The 20,989-nt window shown below is 51.4% G+C and overlaps 1 protein-coding gene across 4 annotated transcripts in view; it reads left to right on the forward strand.

Moving 5' to 3' along the window:
- Positions 1 to 20,989, forward strand: part of PLXDC1 (plexin domain containing 1) — a 90,095-nt gene that overhangs the window by 13,042 nt on the left and 56,064 nt on the right. For all 4 annotated transcript variants that reach the window (XM_033183224.1, XM_033183225.1, XM_033183222.1 and 1 more), the window contains exon 2: positions 153 to 331. In XM_033183224.1, coding sequence (XP_033039115.1) covers positions 296 to 331 — 36 coding nt within the window. In that variant the 5' untranslated portion in view covers positions 153 to 295. The remainder of the gene's footprint in view (positions 1 to 152; positions 332 to 20,989) is intronic.

The following is a 20,989-nucleotide window of genomic DNA, read 5'->3' on the forward strand; positions in this document are numbered from 1 at the left end:
ACACATTGGGTGTCTCCTGTCCTGGTAGTCAAGTGTCTGCAAAGTCTACAATGGCATGGTCTTGGGGCCCTTGCAGAATAACTGGGCTGGATTCCCCTCCTGGATCTTCATTCTGGACGGCTGGCACTCAGGTTTCTGTCCCCTTCTCCCAGGTCACGATGAGGGCCCAGGCTCTGGATGGGCTGCCAAGGGGATCGTGCGGGGCTGGAACCGGAGAGGCCGAGAGAGCCCTGGGCAGGTGTCAGAGCCGGACAGGACCCAGCTGAGCCAGGACCTGGGTGGGGGCACCCTGGCCATGGACACGCTGCCAGATAACAGGACCAGGGTGGTGGTGAGTGCTGGAGGAACATGGAGGGGGAGTGAAGTGGGGCTGGGGGAGGTCTCACCAGCTGCCCCAAGTGCGCTTGTCCTACATGCAAATCACATATCATTTGTGGTTGGCCCTGGAGGTCAGGGTGGAGAGAAGAATCCCAGGGGAGGGGATGGAAGCAGAGCCCAGAATGGATCATAAAGTCACAGCATCTCAGCGTTTCATAGGCTGCCTACTCCCTCCTGGCCCCAGAGACATCAAATGGATTGTACCAGGATGCACAGCCTGGCCACAGCGTTCCTGACACTGGACTCTCCCATGACTTAGGGAAGAAAAAGCTGACGGTGGCATTATGAGTCACATCTCAGCTGCCAGATGGGGCCCTTCCCCACCCCATTTCTGCCCCATCTACAGACCGGGGCGCAAGAGGATTAATGGCTGCTTAGCCTAAGGGCTGGGCACTCAGCAGGGGGCTGAGTAGAGAAAGCAATTAGGGTGCAGCTCCTGGAGACAGCCTCCTAGGCCTGGGGCAGTTCTGGGGTGCTGGCGCAGGGAGGCGAGGCCTGGAGGGAGTGCTCTCCTTTCAGGTTTCTGGGAGGCTCTTGGAAGCCTCGGTGTGTCTGCGGGTGAATCCGTTAATATAATTGTGCATTTCTGGGAATGGGTGTGTGTGTCATGGATGCTGGGTTCGCACCTGTGTCAGATGATTTTGTGTATTATGTGTGTGTACCTGTCTGTCACTGTGGGCTGTTTGTGGGTGTTTGTGATGAGCGTGTATGAGTGCGAGTGTGAGTGTGCCTGCGGCTGTGTGTGTGGGTGCCTGTGGCTGTGTGTGTAGGTGCCTGCGGCTGTGTGTGTGGGTGCCTGTGGCTGTGTGTGTAGGTGCCTGCGGCGGTGTGTGTAGGTGCCTGCGGCGGTGTGTGTAGGTCCCTGCGGCTGTGTGTGTAGGTCCCTGCGGCGGTGTGTGTAGTCCCTGTGACTGTGTGTGTAGGTCCCTGCAGCTGTGTGTGTAGGTCCCTGTGGTGGTGTGTGTAGGTCCCTGTGGCTGTGTGTGAGTGTGCCTGTGGTGGTGTGTGTAGTCCCTGTGGCTGTGTGTGAGTGTGCCTGTGGTGGTGTGTGTAGGTGCCTGTGGCTGTGTGTGTAGGTGCCTGTGGTGGTGTGTGTAGTCCCTGTGGCTGTGTGTGTAGGTGCCTGTGGCTGTGTGTGTAGGTGCCTGCGGCTGTGTGTGTAGGTGCCTGCGGCGGTGTGTGTAGTCCCTGTGGCTGTGTGTGTAGGTGCCTGCGGCGGTGTGTGTAGTCCCTGTGGCTGTGTGTGTAGGTGCCTGTGGCTGTGTGTGTAGGTCCTTGCGGCGGTGTGTGTAGTCCCTGTGGTTGTGTGTGTAGGTGCCTGTGGCTGTGTGTGTAGGTGCCTGTGGGTGTGTGTGTAGGTGCCTGTGGCTGTGTGTGTAGGTGCCTGCGGCGGTGTGTGTAGGTCCCTGCGGCTGTGTGTGTAGGTGCCTGTGGCTGTGTGTGTAGGTCCCTGCGGCGGTGTGTGTAGTCCCTGTGGCTGTGTGTGTAGTGCCTGTGGCTGTGTGTGTAGGTGCCTGCGGCTGTGTGTGTAGGTCCCTGCGGCGGTGTGTGTACTCCCTGTGGCTGTGTGGGTAGGTGCCTGTGGCGGTGTGTGTAGGTGCCTGTGGCTGTGTGTGTAGGTCCCTGCGGCTGTGTGTGTAGGTCCCTGCGGCGGGGTGTGTAGGTGTCTGCGGCGGTGTGTGTAGGTGCCTGTGGCTGTGTGTGTAGGTGCCTGCGGCTGTGTGTATAGGTCCCTGCGGCGGTGTGTGTAGGTGCCTGCGGCGGTGTGTGTAGGTGCCTGTGGCTGTGTGTGTAGGTGCCTGCGGCTGTGTGTGTAGGTCCCTGCGGCGGTGTGTGTAGGTGCCTGCGGCGGTGTGTGTAGGTGCCTGTGGGTGTGTGTGTAGGTGCCTGTGGCTGTGTGTGTAGGTGCCTGCGGCGGTGTGTGTAGGTGCCTGTGGCTGTGTGTGTAGGTCCCTGCGGCAGTGTGTGTAGTCCCTGTGGCTGTGTGTGTAGTCCCTGTGGCTGTGTGTGTAGTCCCTGTGGCTGTGTGTGAGTGTGCCTGTGGCTGTGTGTGTAGGTGCCTGCGGCTGTGTGTGTAGGTCCCTGCGGCGGTGTGTGTACTCCCTGTGGCTGTGTGTGTAGGTCCCTGCGGCTGTGTGTGTAGGTCCCTGCGGCGGTGTGTGTAGGTGCCTGCGGCGGTGTGTGTAGGTGCCTGTGGCTGTGTGTGTAGGTGCCTGCGGCTGTGTGTGTAGGTCCCTGCGGCGGTGTGTGTAGTCCCTGTGGCTGTGTGTGTAGGTGCCTGCGGCGGTGTGTGTAGGTGCCTGTGGCTGTGTGTGTAGGTCCCTGCGGCGGTGTGTGTAGTCCCTGTGGCTGTGTGTGTAGGTGCCTGCGGCGGGTGTGTAGGTGCCTGTGGCTGTGTGTGTAGGTCCCTGCGGCGGTGTGTGTAGTCCCTGTGGCTGTGTGTGTGTAGGTGCCTGGGCTGTGTGTGTAGGTGCCTGCGGCGGTGTGTGTAGGTCCCTGCGGCTGTGTGTGTAGGTGCCTGTGGCTGTGTGTGTAGGTCCCTGCGGCGGTGTGTGTAGTCCCTGTGGCTGTGTGTGAGTGTGCCTGTGGCTGTGTGTGTAGGTGCCTGCGGCTGTGTGTGTAGGTCCCTGCGGCGGTGTGTGTACTCCCTGTGGCTGTGTGGGTAGGTGCCTGTGGCGGTGTGTGTAGGTGCCTGTGGCTGTGTGTGTAGGTCCCTGCGGCTGTGTGTGTAGGTCCCTGCGGCGGTGTGTGTAGGTGTCTGCGGCGGTGTGTGTAGGTGCCTGTGGCTGTGTGTGTAGGTGCCTGCGGCTGTGTGTATAGGTCCCTGCGGCGGTGTGTGTAGGTGCCTGCGGCGGTGTGTGTAGGTGCCTGTGGCTGTGTGTGTAGGTGCCTGCGGCTGTGTGTGTAGGTCCCTGCGGCGGTGTGTGTAGGTCCTGCGGCGGTGTGTGTAGGTGCCTGTGGGTGTGTGTGTAGGTGCCTGTGGCTGTGTGTGTAGGTGCCTGCGGCGGTGTGTGTAGGTGCCTGTGGCTGTGTGTGTAGGTCCCTGCGGCAGTGTGTGTAGTCCCTGTGGCTGTGTGTGTAGGTCCCTGCGGCGTGTGTGTAGTCCCTGTGGCTGTGTGTGTAGGTGCCTGTGGCGGGTGTGTAGGTGCCTGCGGCTGTGTGTGTAGGTCCTGCGGCGGTGTGTGTACTCCCTGTGGCTGTGTGTGTAGGTCCCTGCGGCTGTGTGTGTAGGTCCCTGCGGCGGTGTGTGTAGGTGCCTGCGGCGGTGTGTGTAGGTGCCTGTGGCTGTGTGTGTAGGTGCCTGCGGCTGTGTGTGTAGGTCCCTGCGGCGGTGTGTGTAGTCCCTGTGGCTGTGTGTGTAGGTGCCTGCGGCGGTGTGTGTAGGTGCTGTGGCTGTGTGTGTAGGTCCCTGCGGCGGTGTGTGTAGTCCCTGTGGCTGTGTGTGTAGGTGCCTGCGGCGGTGTGTGTAGGTGCCTGTGGCTGTGTGTGTAGGTCCCTGCGGCGGTGTGTGTAGTCCCTGTGGCTGTGTGTGTAGGTGCCTGTGGCTGTGTGTGTAGGTGCCTGTGGCTGTGTGTGTAGGTCCCTGCGGTGGTGTGTGTAGGTGCCTGCGGCGGTGGTGTAGGTGCCTGTGGCTGTGTGTGTAGGTCCCTGCGGCGGTGTGTGTGTAGGTGCCTGTGGCGGTGTGTGTAGGTGCCTGTGGCTGTGTGTAGGTGCCTGTGGCTGTGTGTGTAGGTCCCTGCGGCGGTGTGTGTAGTCCTGTGGCTGTGTGTGTAGGTGCCTGCGGCGGTGTGTGTAGGTGCCTGTGGCTGTGTGTGTAGGTCCCTGCGGCGGTGTGTGTAGGTGCCTGTGGGTGTGTGTGTAGGTGCCTGTGGGTGTGTGTGTAGGTGCCTGTGGCTGTGTGTGTAGGTCCCTGCGGCGGGTGTGTAGGTGCCTGCGGCGGTGTGTGTGTAGGTGCCTGTGGCGGGTGTGTAGGTGCCTGTGGCTGTGTGTGTAGGTCCCTGCGGCGGTGTGTGTAGTCCTGTGGCTGTGTGTGTAGGTGCCTGCGGCGGTGTGTGTAGGTGCCTGTGGCTGTGTGTGTAGGTCCCTGCGGCGGTGTGTGTAGTCCCTGTGGCTGTGTGTGTAGGTGCCTGTGGGTGTGTGTGTAGGTGCCTGTGGCTGTGTGTGTAGGTCCCTGCGGCGGTGTGTGTAGGTGCCTGCGGCTGTGTGTGTAGGTCCCTGCGGCGGTGTGTGTAGTCCCTGTGGTTGTGTGTGTGTAGGTGCCTGTGGCTGTGTGTGTAGGTGCCTGCGGCTGTGTGTGTAGGTGCCTGCAGCTGGGAGTGATGAGGGTGGGTTCTTAGGACTCAAGAAACAACAAGAGGACCTGCTTCTCAATATAGATTTCTTTATTTTATATTTGAATAACTATTTTCTTAAATAAGTATGTGCAGATAGAAAAAAAAAGGTTAAATAGTGCTAAAATCATAAAACAAAACAGCAGTCCTGCCCCTCCTCTCCTCTGGGGTCTGCCCCCTCCCCTTTCTCATAAGGCTCTGCCTGGGCTGTTTCTTCTGGAGTTTACTTCCATATTTCCAAGGGTTTTGCTTATACTGTACTGCTACCTGTCTGTGCACCGGTTTTAGGCCGTACCTATTCATGGCCTGCTGCGTCTCAGGGAGATTTGGCTTTTGTATACTCCCGCTGAGCAACCTTTCGCCCTGCCGCCCAATCTTCCTGTTCAATCCGTGTACTCAGTTGTGGATTGTTAACAATCATGTACATAGTGTTCACTTCTAATCTAGGCAGGGTCATATCATTATTTCTTTTCTTGCATGATTTTGGCTCTTCCTGGATCCTGGCCCCCTCTCCTGCCCTTGCTTGCTTAGTTTTCTGTGCCTACCATAGCTACATTTTCCTACACATCCCCTGGCCTCAAATGTAATTTCCACTGTAGGCTGGGCATGGTGGCCCACACCTGTAATCCCAGCACTTTGGGAGGCTGAGACGGGTGGATCGCTTGAGCTCAGGAGTTCCAGAATAGCCTAAGCAACATAGTGAGACCCACATCTCTAAAAAATTAAAACAAAAATTATCTGGGTGTGGTGGCTTGCCCCTGTAGTCCCAGCTACTTGGGAGGCTAAGGCTGGAGGATTGCTTGAGGCTGGGCGGTCAAGGCTGTGTTGAGCTGTGACCTCACCAGCCTGGGCAAAAGAAGACTCTATCTCTGAAAATAAACAAAAGAAAGAAAAAAAGATAATTTCAGGGTGGTCAAGCCTGTCATTTCCTTTATGCCCCCAAGAAACTTCTCTCCTGTCCTGCACTCCAATCCCGTCCGGCCACTCGCCTGCTGGTACCACGGGTGCCATCCTGGGGCCTCCCTTTCCCTTCATCCTGGGCACCCCTTTGCCTCCCTCCTGTACTGGATCCCCTGTTCCCTTGACCCTGTGTCTTCTCTTTCCTGTTTCATCCTTTTGTTTGTTTAGCTTCCTGGGAAAGGTTGCACAGAGGGAAAAATTCCCTTGAGAACGTACATGTCTGAAAATGCCTTTATTCTGTCCTTTCATTTGATTGGTGGTTTGGCTGAATATAGAATTCTGGATTGAAAATAATTTACTTTTTCTTTTTTTTGAGACAGAGTCTCGCTCTGTCGCCGAGGCTGGAGTGCAGTGGTGAGATCTTGGCTCATTGCAACCTCCTCCTCCTCCTGGGTTCAAGCAATTCTCCTACCTCAGCCTCCTGAGTAACTGGGATTACAGATGTGTGCCACCATGCCCGGCTAATTTTTTGTATTTTTAGTAGAGATGGGGTTTCACCATGTTGGCCAGGCTGGTCTCAGACTCCTGACCTCAAGTGTTCTGCTAGCCTCGGCCTCCCAAAGTGCTGGGATTAAGAGTGTAAGCCACCACGCCGGGCCTTGAGAATAATTTTCTTTCAGAAGTTTGAAGGCGTCTCTCCATTGTCTTCTGGCTTCTGATGTCACTGTTCAGAGGCTTGGTGTGATTCTTGTTTTTGACCTTTGTATATGTCTGTTTTCCCCTGACTTCTGGAAGCTCTCAGGGTGTAACCCCAGCATTCTGAAATTGCAGTGACATGCCCTTCTCTGGCTGTTTTTGTTTGCCATGCTGCATGTGGGGGACTGTTTCAATCAAGAGACTTACATTTGTCAGTTCTGGAAAGTGATTTTGCTTTATTTCTTTCAGATTTCTCCTTTCTACAATTCCTCATGGTTAGATGTCCATTTCTGGAATTGATCCTTAAATTTTTTCTTCTCTCTTCTGTTGTGCATCTCCTTTGCATTTTTTGTTTATTTGTTAGTTTGCTTGTTGTTCTTCTTCTTTCTGGAGGATTTTCTCAATCTTATTTTCATAATGTTACTGATTTTTTTCTCTAGTATCATATTGTTAATTTCTTATAAGTACCGCGCGCTAACCGATTGCGCCACTGGAGCCATTATATTGTTAATTTCTAAGTACTCTTTTTTATTTTCAGATTTATTTTTCTTTAACAAAAAAGCATCCTGTTCTTGTTTTGTGGATATAATATCTTCTCTCTTTGAGGATATTAGAACAATTTGGAGATTATTTCCCCCGTCTGCTCTCTGCATTGTTCCTGTTACTGTTTTTTCCTTGTATTTCAGGCTCTGAAATGGTTTGGAACCATGACTAAACCTGTATTTCTTTAAAATTTTGGGCCAGGCATGGTGGCTCATGCCTGTAATCCCAGCACTTTGGGAGGCTTGAGGTGGATCCCTTGAGGCTAGGAGTTGGAGACCAGCCTGGGCAACATAGTGAGACCTTGCCTCTATAAAAAACATAATAAACTTTTGATATTGTGTTCATCGAAATATTAATTTTTTGTATTCATTTTGATTTTTTAAAATATTGTATTGAAGTATTCTCTATCTTGATTCCTGAGTTTTGGTGCCATCTTAGATGTTGTATCTGTGGTAGGTGCCTCCTCACCTCACCCTAGTTTGGGGCAGAACTTCAGGGGACATGGCATCACTCCCTTCCCAATCTGCCCCGTCTCCTTGATCCTGCAGAACAGGGAGCAGGACTACCGTGGTGACATGGTGGAATGGAAGGCCAGAGTAGGAGAGGCTCCTGATTAAGGAGACAACTGGCAGCTCATCCCTAACCCCACAGCTTTATTGGGCCATTGGTTGAATAACTGATAACCTGCTCAGGACCAGACACACAGGTCAGAAGGGTTATGTCCCAGTCTACACAAAGAGGACCCTTCAGAAAAGAGCCATGGAGACTCAGATTTCTGGAAGCAACTGTTTGTGGGCATTCAGAAAGGACAGTGGGGTTCATTAAGAGCCAGGGTGGATTCAATAACACCAGAGCTTAGAAAACACCACCACAAATTCTCAGGCTCCACCCAGATGGTTGAGAAATGCTGGAGCAATGGATTTTGGGAATTTGTTGTTGTTGTTGTTGTTATTTTTTTAAGTTCCCTACGTGTTCCTGGCAAAGTTGCAGAGATTTAAAAATGTGATTTTGATGGTCATGTAGGTGTGGGAACTTTTTTTTTTTTTTTGAGACGGAGTGTTGCTCCGTTGCCCAGGCTGGAATGCAGTGGTGTAATCTCGGCTTACTGAAGCCTCCAGCTCCGAGGTTCAGGTCTTTCTCCTGCCTCAGCCTCCCAAGTAGCTGGGATTAGAGGCGCGCCATCATGCCTAGCTAATTTTTGTATTTTTAGTAGAGATGGGATTTCACCATGTTGGCCAGGCTAGTCTCAAACTCCTGACCTCAGGGGATCCACCCTCCTCAGCCTCCCAAATTACTGGGATTACAGGTATGAGCCATCGTGCCTGGCCAGGAACTTCTGATCTATAAGATTTCAAACCAATTTTATAATTGGTGACCTGCTCGACTGTCGGAACATGAGGCTTCCACCGTCTCGGGGGTTTCGTGATCCCCTCTGCAGCTACACATCAAGGGTCCACACAGGAGCAAGGCCACCTGGAAGGAGGTCCCTCTGACAGCCATAGGGCTTGTCCCCAGCTCTGCCGAAAGACAGGAGGACCAGGCTTTCAGGGGTAACTTACCTGGAGAGTGAAGCGTCAGGTCAGGAACCCGAAGGCCTCATGGGCAGGCTGGAATGGTATCCGCCTGGGAACAGATGAAACTACTGGGATAAATATAAATCCTGGCACTTACGCTTAGAATGAGTTGGGAGATGTGGTTTAGCAGCAGCTCACGAGGAAAAGATTTGGGGATCCCCACTTCTTGTGGGCTAGGATGAGTCAGACACATAAAGTGGCTGCCAAGACTGGAGGTGGGAAAGCCAGCTGCATGATGGAAACCTGGGGACTGGGGCTGGGGCTCTGGGGGTCCTGTGGGCTATTTCTTGGGCCTGATTGCCACTGAGGGGCTTGTGCTCCCCTTTCAGGTGGTTATCCAGACACAAGAGGAGGCCAGGGGAGGGCAGCTGGGATGGTGAAGAGACTTGCACTCTTGTTCCTGGAGGAATGGTAGAAGGCATTTGGGGTATTTAGCCTGGTGTACAGAAGGTTCTAGATGTGGTTGTTTTCTTTCTTTTTTTCTTTTTTTTTTTCCTTAGAGATAGAGTCTTGCTCTGTGGCCTAGGCTGGAATGTGATGGCATGATCTCAGCTCACTGCAACCTCTGCCTCCCAGGTTCTAGCAATTCTCCTGCCTCAGCCTCCTGAATAGCTTGGACTATAGGCCCATGCTGCCAAGCCCGGCTAATTTTTTTGTATTTTAGTAGAGACGGGCTTTCACAGTGTTGCCCAGGCTGGTCTTGAACTCCTGAGCTCAGGCAATCTGCCCGCCTCGGCCTCCCAAAGTGCTAGGATTACAGACGTGAGCCACTGCACCCGGCCGATGTGGTTGTTTTCCAGCAGCAGCAGGGCTGTGACTGGGGCACAGGGGATAGACTTTATTTTTCTCCATATTATTATCACCTCCTGCATCAAATTATCTGTGTATCAGCCAGGCACAGTGGCTCATGCCTGTAACCCCAGCACTTCGGGAAGCTGAGGCAGGAGGCTCGCTGGAGGCCAGGAGTTTAAGACTAGCCTGGGCAACACAGTGAGACCCCCATCTCCACAAAAAAAATCCATTTTAAAAAAGTTAGCTAGGTGTGGTGGTGCACACCTGTAGTCTTAGCTACTTGGGATGCTGAGGCTGTAGGATCACGTGAGCCCAGGTGTTGGAGGCTGCAGTGAGCCCGGTCGTGCCACAGCACTCCAGTCTGGGCAACAGAGCAAGACCCAGCCTCAAAAAAATAGAAAAGAATGATCCATGTATCGGTGTCTGTTGCCTAGCTTCCCCCTGGAATGTAAGCACAGAAGAGCCGGGACTGTTTGATGAGTCTGTCGTCAGTGCCTGGTCCATAACAAGCACTCCTATGAATGAACAAAGGAAGCGGGGTTTTCCCCATCCTAGTCTCCAAAAACAGGGTTGTAGAAGGGAAGAGTTGTGCCTGGTGTGATTGTCCCTGGTGTGAGTCATTGGACACAGGAGCCTCTAAAGACCCCAACTCTGCTAACTGTTGGATTCCCACACACATAAGAGAATGTCAGTGCTTACACACACCGGGGTGTCTGCACACGCCCGAGACTCAGGTGGTTCCATACCCAAACTCTACCCTGCCCTGGTCCTGTTAGGCCTTGTTCTGAGCGGTGTTCACCTGAGGATGCTGATGATACACCCAGCAGCCAGACCTCAAACGCCCCTTCCCACTCTCTGCCCACCCCCAAACTGGAGAATGGGTGACCCTGACTGGGAGTCCAGCACAGGCGTCCAGAGACACCTGTTTGTCCTGCACCTCTGACAGCTCCACGTCACTGTGGCCTAAGGAAGTCTCATCTAGATGATGGGTTGGCGGCACAGGGTGGGCAGGATAAGAGGAGAGTGGCGGGGAGGGGCTGTTTCAGCAAGTTTGGTTTGGTCTGTCTCACAGAGTTTTCTTGGGTTTCAACAGGAAAACACTTCCTCTGTTCATCCAGTATCACAGCCGGGTTTGGCCAACAGCAACCAGGCTCTGGGACCCTCTGTTCTGGGGCCGTATCAACGGGCTGAGGGCTGGCAGGTGGGCTGCCATGCCTTTTGCCTCCTCCTACACCAACCCCAGTGCCCTGTCACGTTCCTCCATCGTTCCTCAGTAACTCTCCTGGCTGTGGGACTCCCCTCTGGCTCAGCCCTCTTGACTCAGCTCCTCCATCCAGCCCCTCTGCCCAGCCGCCTCCGTTCAGCCCTGTCTGCCCAGTGCCTCTGCCAGACCCCCCTGCCAGGCCATCTCACCACAGTGCTCCCTCCAATTCAGAACCTCTTGCTTTGGAGGCCTCGAGGCGTCTAGCCTGCACTCCCGGTCCCAGGGTGAGCTGGCAGCTCTGAGGATCCTGGTCAGAACCATCTCCTCCCTTAAAATGCATTCCCACACCCACTCTACCACCACATCACAGTGGAAACAGGACTCTTGTCCAGACTCAAGATTTCCAGAGATTTTCCACCAAGACCAATTCTGAGGCCCTGGGGACACTGGGCGTTTCGGGGGTGGGAGCAGGGTAACTGGGGAAGCCATAGTGCTGAGTCAAGAGATCCTGGGATGTGCTGAGTCAGAGACCCTGGGATGTGCCACAATTTATTCTCAAAGAGGCTAGAAAGGGGAGGCCTTGGCAAAGGTTCTCTTCCTCTGAGGATTTCAAAATTGTACTCCAAGGTTTACTTGGTTCCATGGTTCAGGTTTAGAGCCAGAGTTTGGGGGAAACCAAGCATAAGAACATTTAGATTTGAGGAGGTGCCCCTCCCTTTCACCCCCCTTACCTCCCAGTCTCCCCCATGGCCCAGCGCCCCTGAATTCCTCTCTCTTCTCTGGCTCAAGCAGAACCTCCTGGCTTGTACATCACCACAGCAGGCCCCAGGAATGTGAGGGACCCTTTGTCAGGGCAGGGACCCCGTCATCCAAGACAGTTGGGCAGGGAGAGTGCAAGACCTGCCTGGTTTCTACAACCTTCCAAAGGAGACAGCTCCCGAAAGAAGGTTTTCAGAACGCAGGGCCTTAGGAGACGGGACAGCCAGCCAGACTCCTCGCACAAACCACAGGGGGCAAACAGTGCTCCTCCAAGAACCCAGCCCCCCCAGGGTGCTCAAGGGAATGAGGTAAGGAGGCCAATCCAGGAAGATTCTGGGAGCAGAGTTGGGGGATGGGTGGAGGGAGGGGAAAGTTAGGAGCCAAGTTTTGAAGAGAGAGAAGATAAAGACTGACTGTGCGTGGTGGCTCAGGCCTGTAATCCCAGCACTTTGGGAGGCTGAGGAGGGCATATCACTTGAGGTCAGGAGTTTGAGACCAGCCTGGCCAACATGGTGAAACCCTGTCTCTACTAAAAATATAAAAATTAGCTGGGTGTGGTGGTGTGCGCCTGTAATCTTAGTTACTCAGAAGCTGAAGCAGGATAATTGCTTGAACCTGGAGGTGGAGGTTGCAGTGAGCCAAGATCGTGCCACTGCATTCCAGCCTGGGCGACAGAGTGAGATTCTGTCGCCTAAAATAAAAAAAAGAAAAAAAAAAAAAAGAAAAGAAAAAGAGAGAAGAGATTTTGTGAGAAGAAAGCGAGTCCAGGGAGGCAGGAGGTGGAGTGCGGATGTCATCTCCAGTGCGGTGGAGGAGCCCAGCAGTCCTGGCACTCGATCTTCGTCCTGACGCAGACCAGCTGCATAGCCTTGGGCTGGACACTTAACCCCTCAGTTAACGAACCTGACATTTAGAGCCCCCCCAAGCCTTTGCTAGCTTCACATTTCCCAAATGGGTGGTAAATACCAATCTCACAGAGTTGATTTAAGCGCAGAATGTGAGGCCGTGATGGCCCCTGTCCTGGTCTCCCCTCCACTTCGGGTCACAACGCCGTACCCGGTTACTCAGCCCCAGGTGGTTTTCCCCCGGTCCAGTTCCTCTTGCAGACCATTTTCCTTTCTCCCTGGGCAGGGTGGTGTGTTGGTTGGTTGGCTACTTTCTTTTTTTCTTTTTTGTTGAGGTGAAATTCACATAATCTAAAATTAACCATTTTAGGCTGGGCGCGGTAGCTCATGCCTGTAATCCCAGCACTTTGGGAGGCCGAGTTGGGTGGATAGTTTGAGGCCAGGAATTCCAGACCAACCTGGCCAATGTGGTGAAACCCTGTCTCTACTAAAATAATACAAAATTAACTGGGCATGGTGGCATGCTTGTAATCCCAGCTGCTTGGGAGGCTGAGGCAGGAGAATTGGTTGAACCCGGAGGCAGAGGTTGCAGTGAGCTGGGATCACGCCACTGCACTCCAGCCTGGGCGACAAAGCGAGACTGTGTCTCAAAAATAAAATAAAATAAATACAATAAACCATTTTAAAGTGAACAATTCAGTGGCATTTAATACATCAGCAATGTTATGCAACCAACCCCCTATCCAGTTCCAAAACGTTTTCTGTTTTGTTTTTGTTCTTGAGACAGGGTCTTGCTCTGTTGCCCAGGTTGGAATGCAGTGGTGGGATCATGGCTCACTGCAGCCTCGACCTCCTGGGCTCAAAGGATCCTCCCACCTCAGCCTCCCAAGTAACTGGGACTATAGGCACACACCACGACAACAGGCTAATTTTAAAATTTTTTGTAGAGACAAGATCTCACTATGTTGTCCGGGGTGGTCTTGAACTCCTGGACACAAGTGATCCTCCCACCTTGGCCTCCCTAAGTGCTGGGATTACAGGCATGAGCCACTGTGCCTGATCCCAAAACATTTTCATCACCCAAAAGGAAACCCTTTACCCATTAAGCAGTTGCTCCCTGTTCCCTCTTCCACCTCAACCCGTGGCAACCACCAATTTGTGTTTTATTTCTATGAAGTTACCCATTCTGGATATTTCATGTAAATGGAATCATATAATATGTGATGTTTGATGTCTGATTTCTTTCACTTAGCATAAAATTTTCAAGGTTTATCCATTTTATGGCTGAATAATATTCAATCATATGAATGTACCATAATTTGTTTATCCATTTGTTTATTGATGGACATTTAGGCTGTTTCCACCTTTTGGCTATTGTGAATAGTGCTGCTGTGAACATGTGTAAATGTATTTGAATATCTTCCTTCCCTTCCTTCCTTCCTTCTTTCTTTCTTTCTTCTTTCTTCCCTCCCTCCCTCCCTCCCTCCCTCCCTTCCTTCCTTCCTTCCTTCTTCCTTCCTTCCTTCTTTCTTTTTCTTTCTTTCAATCTTTCCTTTTTTTTTTTTTTTCTTTCAGAGTCTTGCTCTGTTGCCCAGGCTGGAGTGTAGTGGCACGATCTTGGTTCACTGAACCTCCACTCGCTGGGTTCAAGCGATTCTCCTGCCTCAGCCTCCCAAGTAGCTGGGAATACAGGTGCCTGTCACCACACCCAGCTAATTTTTTGTATTTTTAGTAGAGACGGTGTTTCACCATGTCAGCCAGGATGGTCTCAATCTCCTGACCTCGTGATTCGCCCACCTTGGCCTCCCAAAGTGCTGGGATTACAGGCGCGAGCCACGATGCCCAACTTCTTCTTCTTTTTTTTTTTTTTTTGAGACAGAGTCCCGCTCTGTTGCCCAGGCTGGAGTGCAATGGCATGATCTTGGCTCACTGCAACCTCTGCCTTCTGGGTTTAAGCAATTCTTGTGCCTCAGCCTCTGGAGTAGCTGGGATTACAGGTGTGTGCCATCACACCCAGCTAATTTTTGTATTTTTAGTAGGGATGGGATTTTGCCATGTTGACCAGGCTGGTCTTGAACTCCTGGCCTCAAGTGATCCACCTGCCTTGGCCTCCCACAGTGCTGGGATTACAGGCGTGCACCACTGTGCCCGGCATGAGTATCTGTTTTCTTTTTTTCATTTTTTTTTTTTTTTTCTTTTTTGAGATGGAGTCTCACTCTATTGCCTAGGCTGGAGTACAGTGGCGCAATCTCAGCTCACTGCAACCTCCGCCTCCTGGGTTCAAGCCATTCTCCTGCCTCAGTCTCCCGAGTAGCTGGGACTACAGGTGTGTGCCACCAGGCCTGGCTAATTTTTTGTATTTTTAGTAAAGACGGAGTTTCATCATGTTAGCCAGGCTTGTCTCGATCTCCTGACCTCATGATCTGCCCACTTGGGCCTCCCAAAGTGCTGGGATTACAGGTGTGAGCCACTGTGCCCAGCTATTATCTGTTTTCAATTCTTTGGGATCTATACCTAGGAGTGGAATTGCTGGGTCGTATGGTAACTCTCTGTTTAACTTTTTGAGGAACTGCCAGAGTGTTTTCCACAGCAACGGAACTATTTTACCTTCCCACCAACAATGTATGAGGGTTCTGATTTCTCTACATCCTCGCCAACTCTTGCTATTTTCCCTTTTTAAAAAAATTATAGAGCTGGTCACAGTGGCTGACGCCTGTAATCCCAGCACTTTGGGAGGCCAAGGTGGGTGGATCATCTGAGGTCAGGAGTTTGAGACCACCCTGGCCAACATGGTGAAACCCCATCTCTATTTAAAAAAATACAAAATTTAGCTGGGCGTGGTGGTGTGCGCCTGTAATCCTAGCTACTCAGGAGGCTGAGGCAGGAGAATCGCTTGAACCCAGGAGGCAGAGGTTGCAGTGAGCCGAGATCGCACCACTGCATTCCAGCCTGGGCAACAAGAGTGAAACTCCGTCTCAAAAAATAAATAAATATATATATATATAGAGAGAGAGAGAGAGAGAGAGAGCGCGTGAGCACTGTCCTGCTGTCCTAGTGGGTGTGAAGTGGTACTTCGTTGTGGTTTTGATTTGCCTTTTCCTAATGATTACTGATACTGAGCATTTTTTTTTTTTTTTTTTTTTTGAGACAGAGTCTTGCTCTGTCGCCCAGGCTGGAGTGCAGTGGCGCGATCTTGGCTCACTGCAGGCTCCGCCTCCTGGGTTCACGCCATTCTCCTGCTTCAGCCTCCGGAGTAGGTGGGACTACAGGCGCCCGCCACTATGCCCGGCTAATTTTTTTTTTGTATTTTTTAGTAGAGACAGGGTTTCACCGTGTTAGCCAGGATAGTCTCGATCTCCTGATCTCGTGATCTGCCCGTCTCGGCCTCCTTTCTATTTTTTTTTTTGAGACGGGGTCTCGCTCTGTCGCCCAGGCTAGAGTGCAGTGGCGCAATCTCGGCTCACTGCAAGCTCCACCTCCCGGGTTCACACCATTCTCCTCCCTCAGCCTCCCGAGTAGCTGGGACTACAGGTGCCCGCCACCATTACGCCTGGCTAATTTTTTGTATTTTTAGTAGAGACGGGGTTTCACCGTGTTAGCCAGGATGGTCTGGAGCTCCTGACCTCGTGATCCGCCCACCTCGGCCTCCTAAAGTGCTGGGATTACAGGCGTGAGTCACCGCGCCTGTCCTTATTGAGCATCTTTTAATGTCTTTCTGGGCTATTTTTTGTATCTTCTTTGGAGAAATGTCTATTCAATCCATTTGTCCACTTCTTCCCCCTTGCCAATTTTTTAATTAGAACGTTTGTCTTTTTGTCTTGGGCAAGTTTCTTAGCGCCTCTACTCGGGAGCCCGTTTCTTCATTGTCTAATGGGGATGCTGTAGTCTTAAGTGTTATTGCAAAGGTGTTGTGCAGCAATGTGCATTAAGGGCCTAGCACACAGTGGGAGTGAGAAGTATGAGCTGACTGGGAATTTGGCTCTGGTCTAGGGAGATCAACCATCCCGGGTTTCCCAGGATGGTCCTGGCTTTAGTACTGACAGTCTGGCATCCTGGAAATTCCTAAGTTCCATGTAAACTGGGGCAGTTGCTCACCCTCCTCTGGTCCCAGGTGAGGCAGACAGTGGGTATCCTTGCTGGGTCTTAACTCTAAACCTGTTTCCTCATCTGTAAGGTGGGACTCGACCATTTCTCATAGAGTTGTTCTAAAAATCAGATGCACTGATTGCTTGAGAAAGTTAACTAGAAAGATCCCTCCCAGACCTTACCTGAAAATACAAAAATAGGATTAGAGTCACAAAAGAGGATTTCCTGGCCTTGAAGCTTCAGGTGTTATCTTTCATATTCTTTTTTTTTTTTTTTTGAGGCGGAGTCTAGCTCTGTCGCCCGGACTGGAGTGCAGTGGCTGGATCTCAGCTCACTGCAAGCTCCGCCTCCCGGGTTCACGCCATTCTCCTGCCTCAGCCTCCCGAGTAGCTGGGACTACAGGCGCCCGCCACCTCGCCCGGCTAGTTTTTGTATTTTTAGTAGAGACGGGGTTTCACTGTGTTAGCCAGGATGGTCTCGATCTCCTGACCTCGTGATCCTCCCGTCTCGGCCTCCCAAAGTGCTGGGATTACAGGCTTGAGCCACCGCGCCCGGCCATCTTTCATATTCTTAATACTCTTCAAGGTGTGGGAAGGGACCGGCAGCACTGGCAGTGCCTGGGAGCTCGTGGGAAATGTGGAATCTCGGAGACCTCAGACCTGCAGAATCAGAATCTAATTCCCCCAGGTACAGCAGGTCCTCCAATGACACTGTTTTGGTCGACGTTGTTTTATTATAGTGCTGATGAGAAAAAAATGGATTCCCAGCTGGGGGCACCATTGGTGTGGAGTTTGCATGTTCCCTTCACATCTCCAGGTACTCTGGTTTCCTCCCACATATCAAAGATGTGCATCTCAGGTTCACTCCTGTGTCTGTTGTCCCAGGCTGAGTGAGTATGAATGTGTGTGAGTGCGCCCTGTGATGGAATGGCCTCTGAGTCCATTCCTGCCTTGTGCCCTGAGTTGCAGGGATAGGTTCCAGCCACCAGAGACCCTGAACCAGGATAATTGGGTAAATAATTATCCTAACTTGTTTTTATGAGCCTTTTTTAAATGTATGTATTGCATAACTCACATTTATGTCTGTTTAATATTATAAGTATTTTGGTCTTTATTTAGCAGTTTGACTTTATTTAGAAGCAACTGGAAATATGCCCTAGGAAATTAACTCTTGCTTATATCAATTACTTTATGGTAAAACTGGTTTCATTATACGTTGCTTTGCTTAAAGTCAAAGTTTCCAAGAACCCATCGACAACGTTAAGTGAGGGCTTACTGTAATTCACATGCACACTCTTGTTTGTTTGTTTTTTTGTTTTTCTTGAGACGGAGTTTCGCTCTTGTTGCCCAGGCTGGAGTGCAGTGGTGTGATCTTGGCTCACTGCAACCTCTGCCTCCCAGGTTCAAGCGTTTCTCCTGCCTCAGCCTCCCAGGTAGCTAGGATTACAGGTATGCACCACCACATCTGGCTAATTTTTGTAGTTTTAGTAGAGATGGGGGTTTCACCATGTTGGCCAGGCTGGTCTCGAACTCCTGACCTCAGATGATCCACCTGCCTCAGCCTCCCAAAGTGCTGGGATTACAGGTGTGAGCCACCGTGCCGGGCCCATGCGTACTCATGTTTGAGAAGCATTGCTTTATACCAAAGACTATGAAGCAGAGGAAGTCATCCAAGATATGGAAAATGCATCAAGTTCATCACAGTAGTATTTATGACAGCATCAAAATTGGAAGCTACCTAAATGCCCAATAAAAGAGAAATAGCGAAGAAAATTGTGGGTTTTCTCCTGAGTGGACTGTCATGCAGCTGTTACAAATGATGTTTGGAAATACCTTGTTTACCATCAAAAGCTGCTTTCCATATCATGAAATGTGACAGAAGCAGTCCACGAAACTGCATGATCAGCAAAACTGTGACTGTGAAATTAACATACATATGAAAAAACACTAGAAGAAAATAGGCCAGCATGGGACCAGATGAGGGATGGGGAAGGCCTGTTTTTGTTTTTGTCTGTCCTTGTCCTAATTCTCTGTGGCTGTATGGTCTATATTTACCCTATCACAATCCCTCAAAAAGCCCACATTTGGGTCATTGCCAGGATAGGATGATTTTTCCATTTCCATGAACTGTTAGGGGTATTAAGAAATCTTAATACCCCGAATGCCAGTCCATATCCTCTGTACAAGCCTAATCCAAAGCCCTGTTTCCAGGGCTTTCTTAGGTCAGCCTCACTCACCCTGACATCTCTCTACCCTAGACCCTCAGCAGATGCAGAGCCCCTTTGTCTAGCCTGGATCTTCCCTTTCAGGGTTATACCAGGGGACATATTTTCTGCATTTCTGTGATGACAAATGTTCTGTGTGGGTTTATTTCAACCTGAGGTTTGGCTATGTCCAGAGGGCAGCTGGGGGTTATTGTATGGATACATGAGGTGAGAGAAAATAATAACAGAGGACATTAAAAGAGCCCTTCCTGGCCAGGCATTGCACTTTAGGCCTGTAATCCCAGCACTCTGGGAGGCGGAGGGAGGGAGGATTGCTTGAGCCCAGGAGTTCGAGACCAGCCTGTCTAACAGGGTGAGACGCTGGCTCAACAAAAATTATGAACAAAGTTAGCTGGGCATGGTGGCCTGTGCCTGTAGTCCCAGCTACTCAAGAGGCTGAGGTGGGAGGATCACTTGAGCCTGGGAGGCGGAGGTTGCAGTAAGCCGAGGTGGCAGCACTGTACTCCAGCCTGGGTAACAGAGTGAGACTCTGTCTCTAAATAAGTAAATAAGCACTTCCTGAGTGCCAGCCTCATTGTATGACTTTATGTTTAATCCACACAACTACCTGATGAGGCAGGCTTGTCTCTCTTTAGCTATCTGGAACAGAGAGGTGAAGCTGCCTATCCAGGGTCACACAGCCAGTAAGTGGCAAAACCAGGACAAGAACCCAGGTCTTTCTGCCTTCAGAGCCTGAGCTCTTTTTCACAATTTAACTTAATTTAATTAAATAAAATTTTTAAGATAGTGTCTTGCTCTGTTGCCCAGGCTGGAACACAGTGGCATGATCATAGTTCACTGCAGCCTCGACCTCCTGGGCTCCAGCGATCCTCCTACCTCAGCCTCCCAAGCAGCTGGGACTACAGGTGTGCCCCATCACACCCAGCTAATTTTTGTATTTTTTGTAGAGATGGAGGTTCCCTATGTTGCTGGTCTCTTACTCCTGGCCTCAACTGACCCTCCCTCCTTTGCCTCTTATAGTATTGGGATTACAGGTGTGAGCCACAGTGCCCAGGCAGTCTGAGCTCTTACCCACCATCTCCTCAGGGACAAAAATGAATGACGTGTTGATATAGAAGGTACTTCTGAACCAGGACCTCTGAAACTGTGCTTTCCAAAAAATCCCCTTGGAAGTGCTTGCAAAGGTAGATGCTGATTCAGCAGGCTTGGGGTTGGGCCCAAGAATCTGAATTTCTAATGGGCTCCCAGTGATGCTGATGTTGCGGCCCGGGGCGCTCTTTGAACAGCAGGATCTAGAACGCGTTTCTGTTGGCCTTGTAAGGCCTCATGGTTTGTGTGCCCTGCGATCGAAGGGCAGGGACTAGGATGTCCCCCTCCCCGCAGTAATCCCATCCACGCCTCCTGGGTTGGCTCCAGCTGCCTCAGCACCATCCTGACCAGCCTGGCCGGCCAAGTCTCTCTAGCAGCCCTGCAGGGCGTCCTTGGTTGCTTGCCCCAGCATTTCCTCCTGCCAGTTGTCTGGCAGGTGATGGGCCGACTGTGACAGCTTAGCCAGAGTTCCCGTCCAGAAATGTCTTGAGCTCAGCCAAGGTAAAAGCTGCCCCACTGTCAGAAATGAAGTGCCTGTCGGGCCTCCGGGCATGACTAATTGAGGCAGAAGAAATACTGTAACTGCTGACGTTTCAGATGGAGCTGGGGGTTGCTTTGAGGAGGCAGCCTCCACAATCAAGCCCTTTCCTGGAAAGGTCCAACCAAATCAGTGTAATAGCTCCCAGTTCTCAAATACCTCCTGTGGGCCAGGCACTGGGCTAAGAGCTTCGTGTTGATATGTTTTGTCTAATCCTTTCAAGAACCCTGCAAGAGGCTGGGCGCGGCGGCTCACGCCTGTGATCCCAGCACTTTGGGAGGCTGAGGCGGGTGGATCACCTAAGGTCAGGAGTTTGAGACCAGCCTGGCCAACATGGTGAAACCCCGTCTCTACTAAAAATACAAAAATTAGCTGGTGTGGTGGCACACATCTGTAATCCCAGCTACTTGGGAGGCTGAGGCAGGAGAATCACCTGAACCCAGGAGATAGAGGTTGCAGTGAGCTGAGATGGGGCTGTTGCACTTCAGCCTGGGCAACAGGAGTGAAACTCCATCTCAAAAAAAAAAAAAAAAAGGAACCTTGCAAGAAAGGTCACTGATGAGGGAACTGACCCTCAGAGAAGAGAGGAATGCTGGACACTAACCATTACATAATGGAGCCCATTTTGGAACTTGGATCTGTCTTACTCCACAGACTATATGCTTGATCCTAGAGCAATGGTTTTCGAATTGTGCTCCATGGAACCCCAAGCGCTTCATGGGCTGCTGTGGGAGGGAGGGTGGTGGAAAAGGAAGTAGCACAGCAGGCTGGGCTCCAGCCTCCTCTGTCCTTCTCCCAACGTGGCTTTACTTTGATGTGATTGATGTACTGAGCTCCTATGAAAGATTTCTTGGAAGAAATGATTTCAGGACCAAAAATGTTTGAAATCCATATCACACTGCCTCCCAAAACAAATGTGGATGATTGATCAGGGTTTCTTGCACACATTTCAAGGAAACATCATTCCCTTTGGTGGACTTGCCAAGTGGCATAGCTCACGTAACCCTCTCTGAGCTCCTTTGAAATGTCA

The sequence above is a fragment of the Trachypithecus francoisi genome, unplaced genomic scaffold (genome assembly GCF_009764315.1).
Source record: "Trachypithecus francoisi isolate TF-2019V2 unplaced genomic scaffold, Tfra_2.0 Lachesis_group20, whole genome shotgun sequence".
NCBI classification, from domain to species: Eukaryota; Metazoa; Chordata; class Mammalia; order Primates; family Cercopithecidae; genus Trachypithecus; species Trachypithecus francoisi.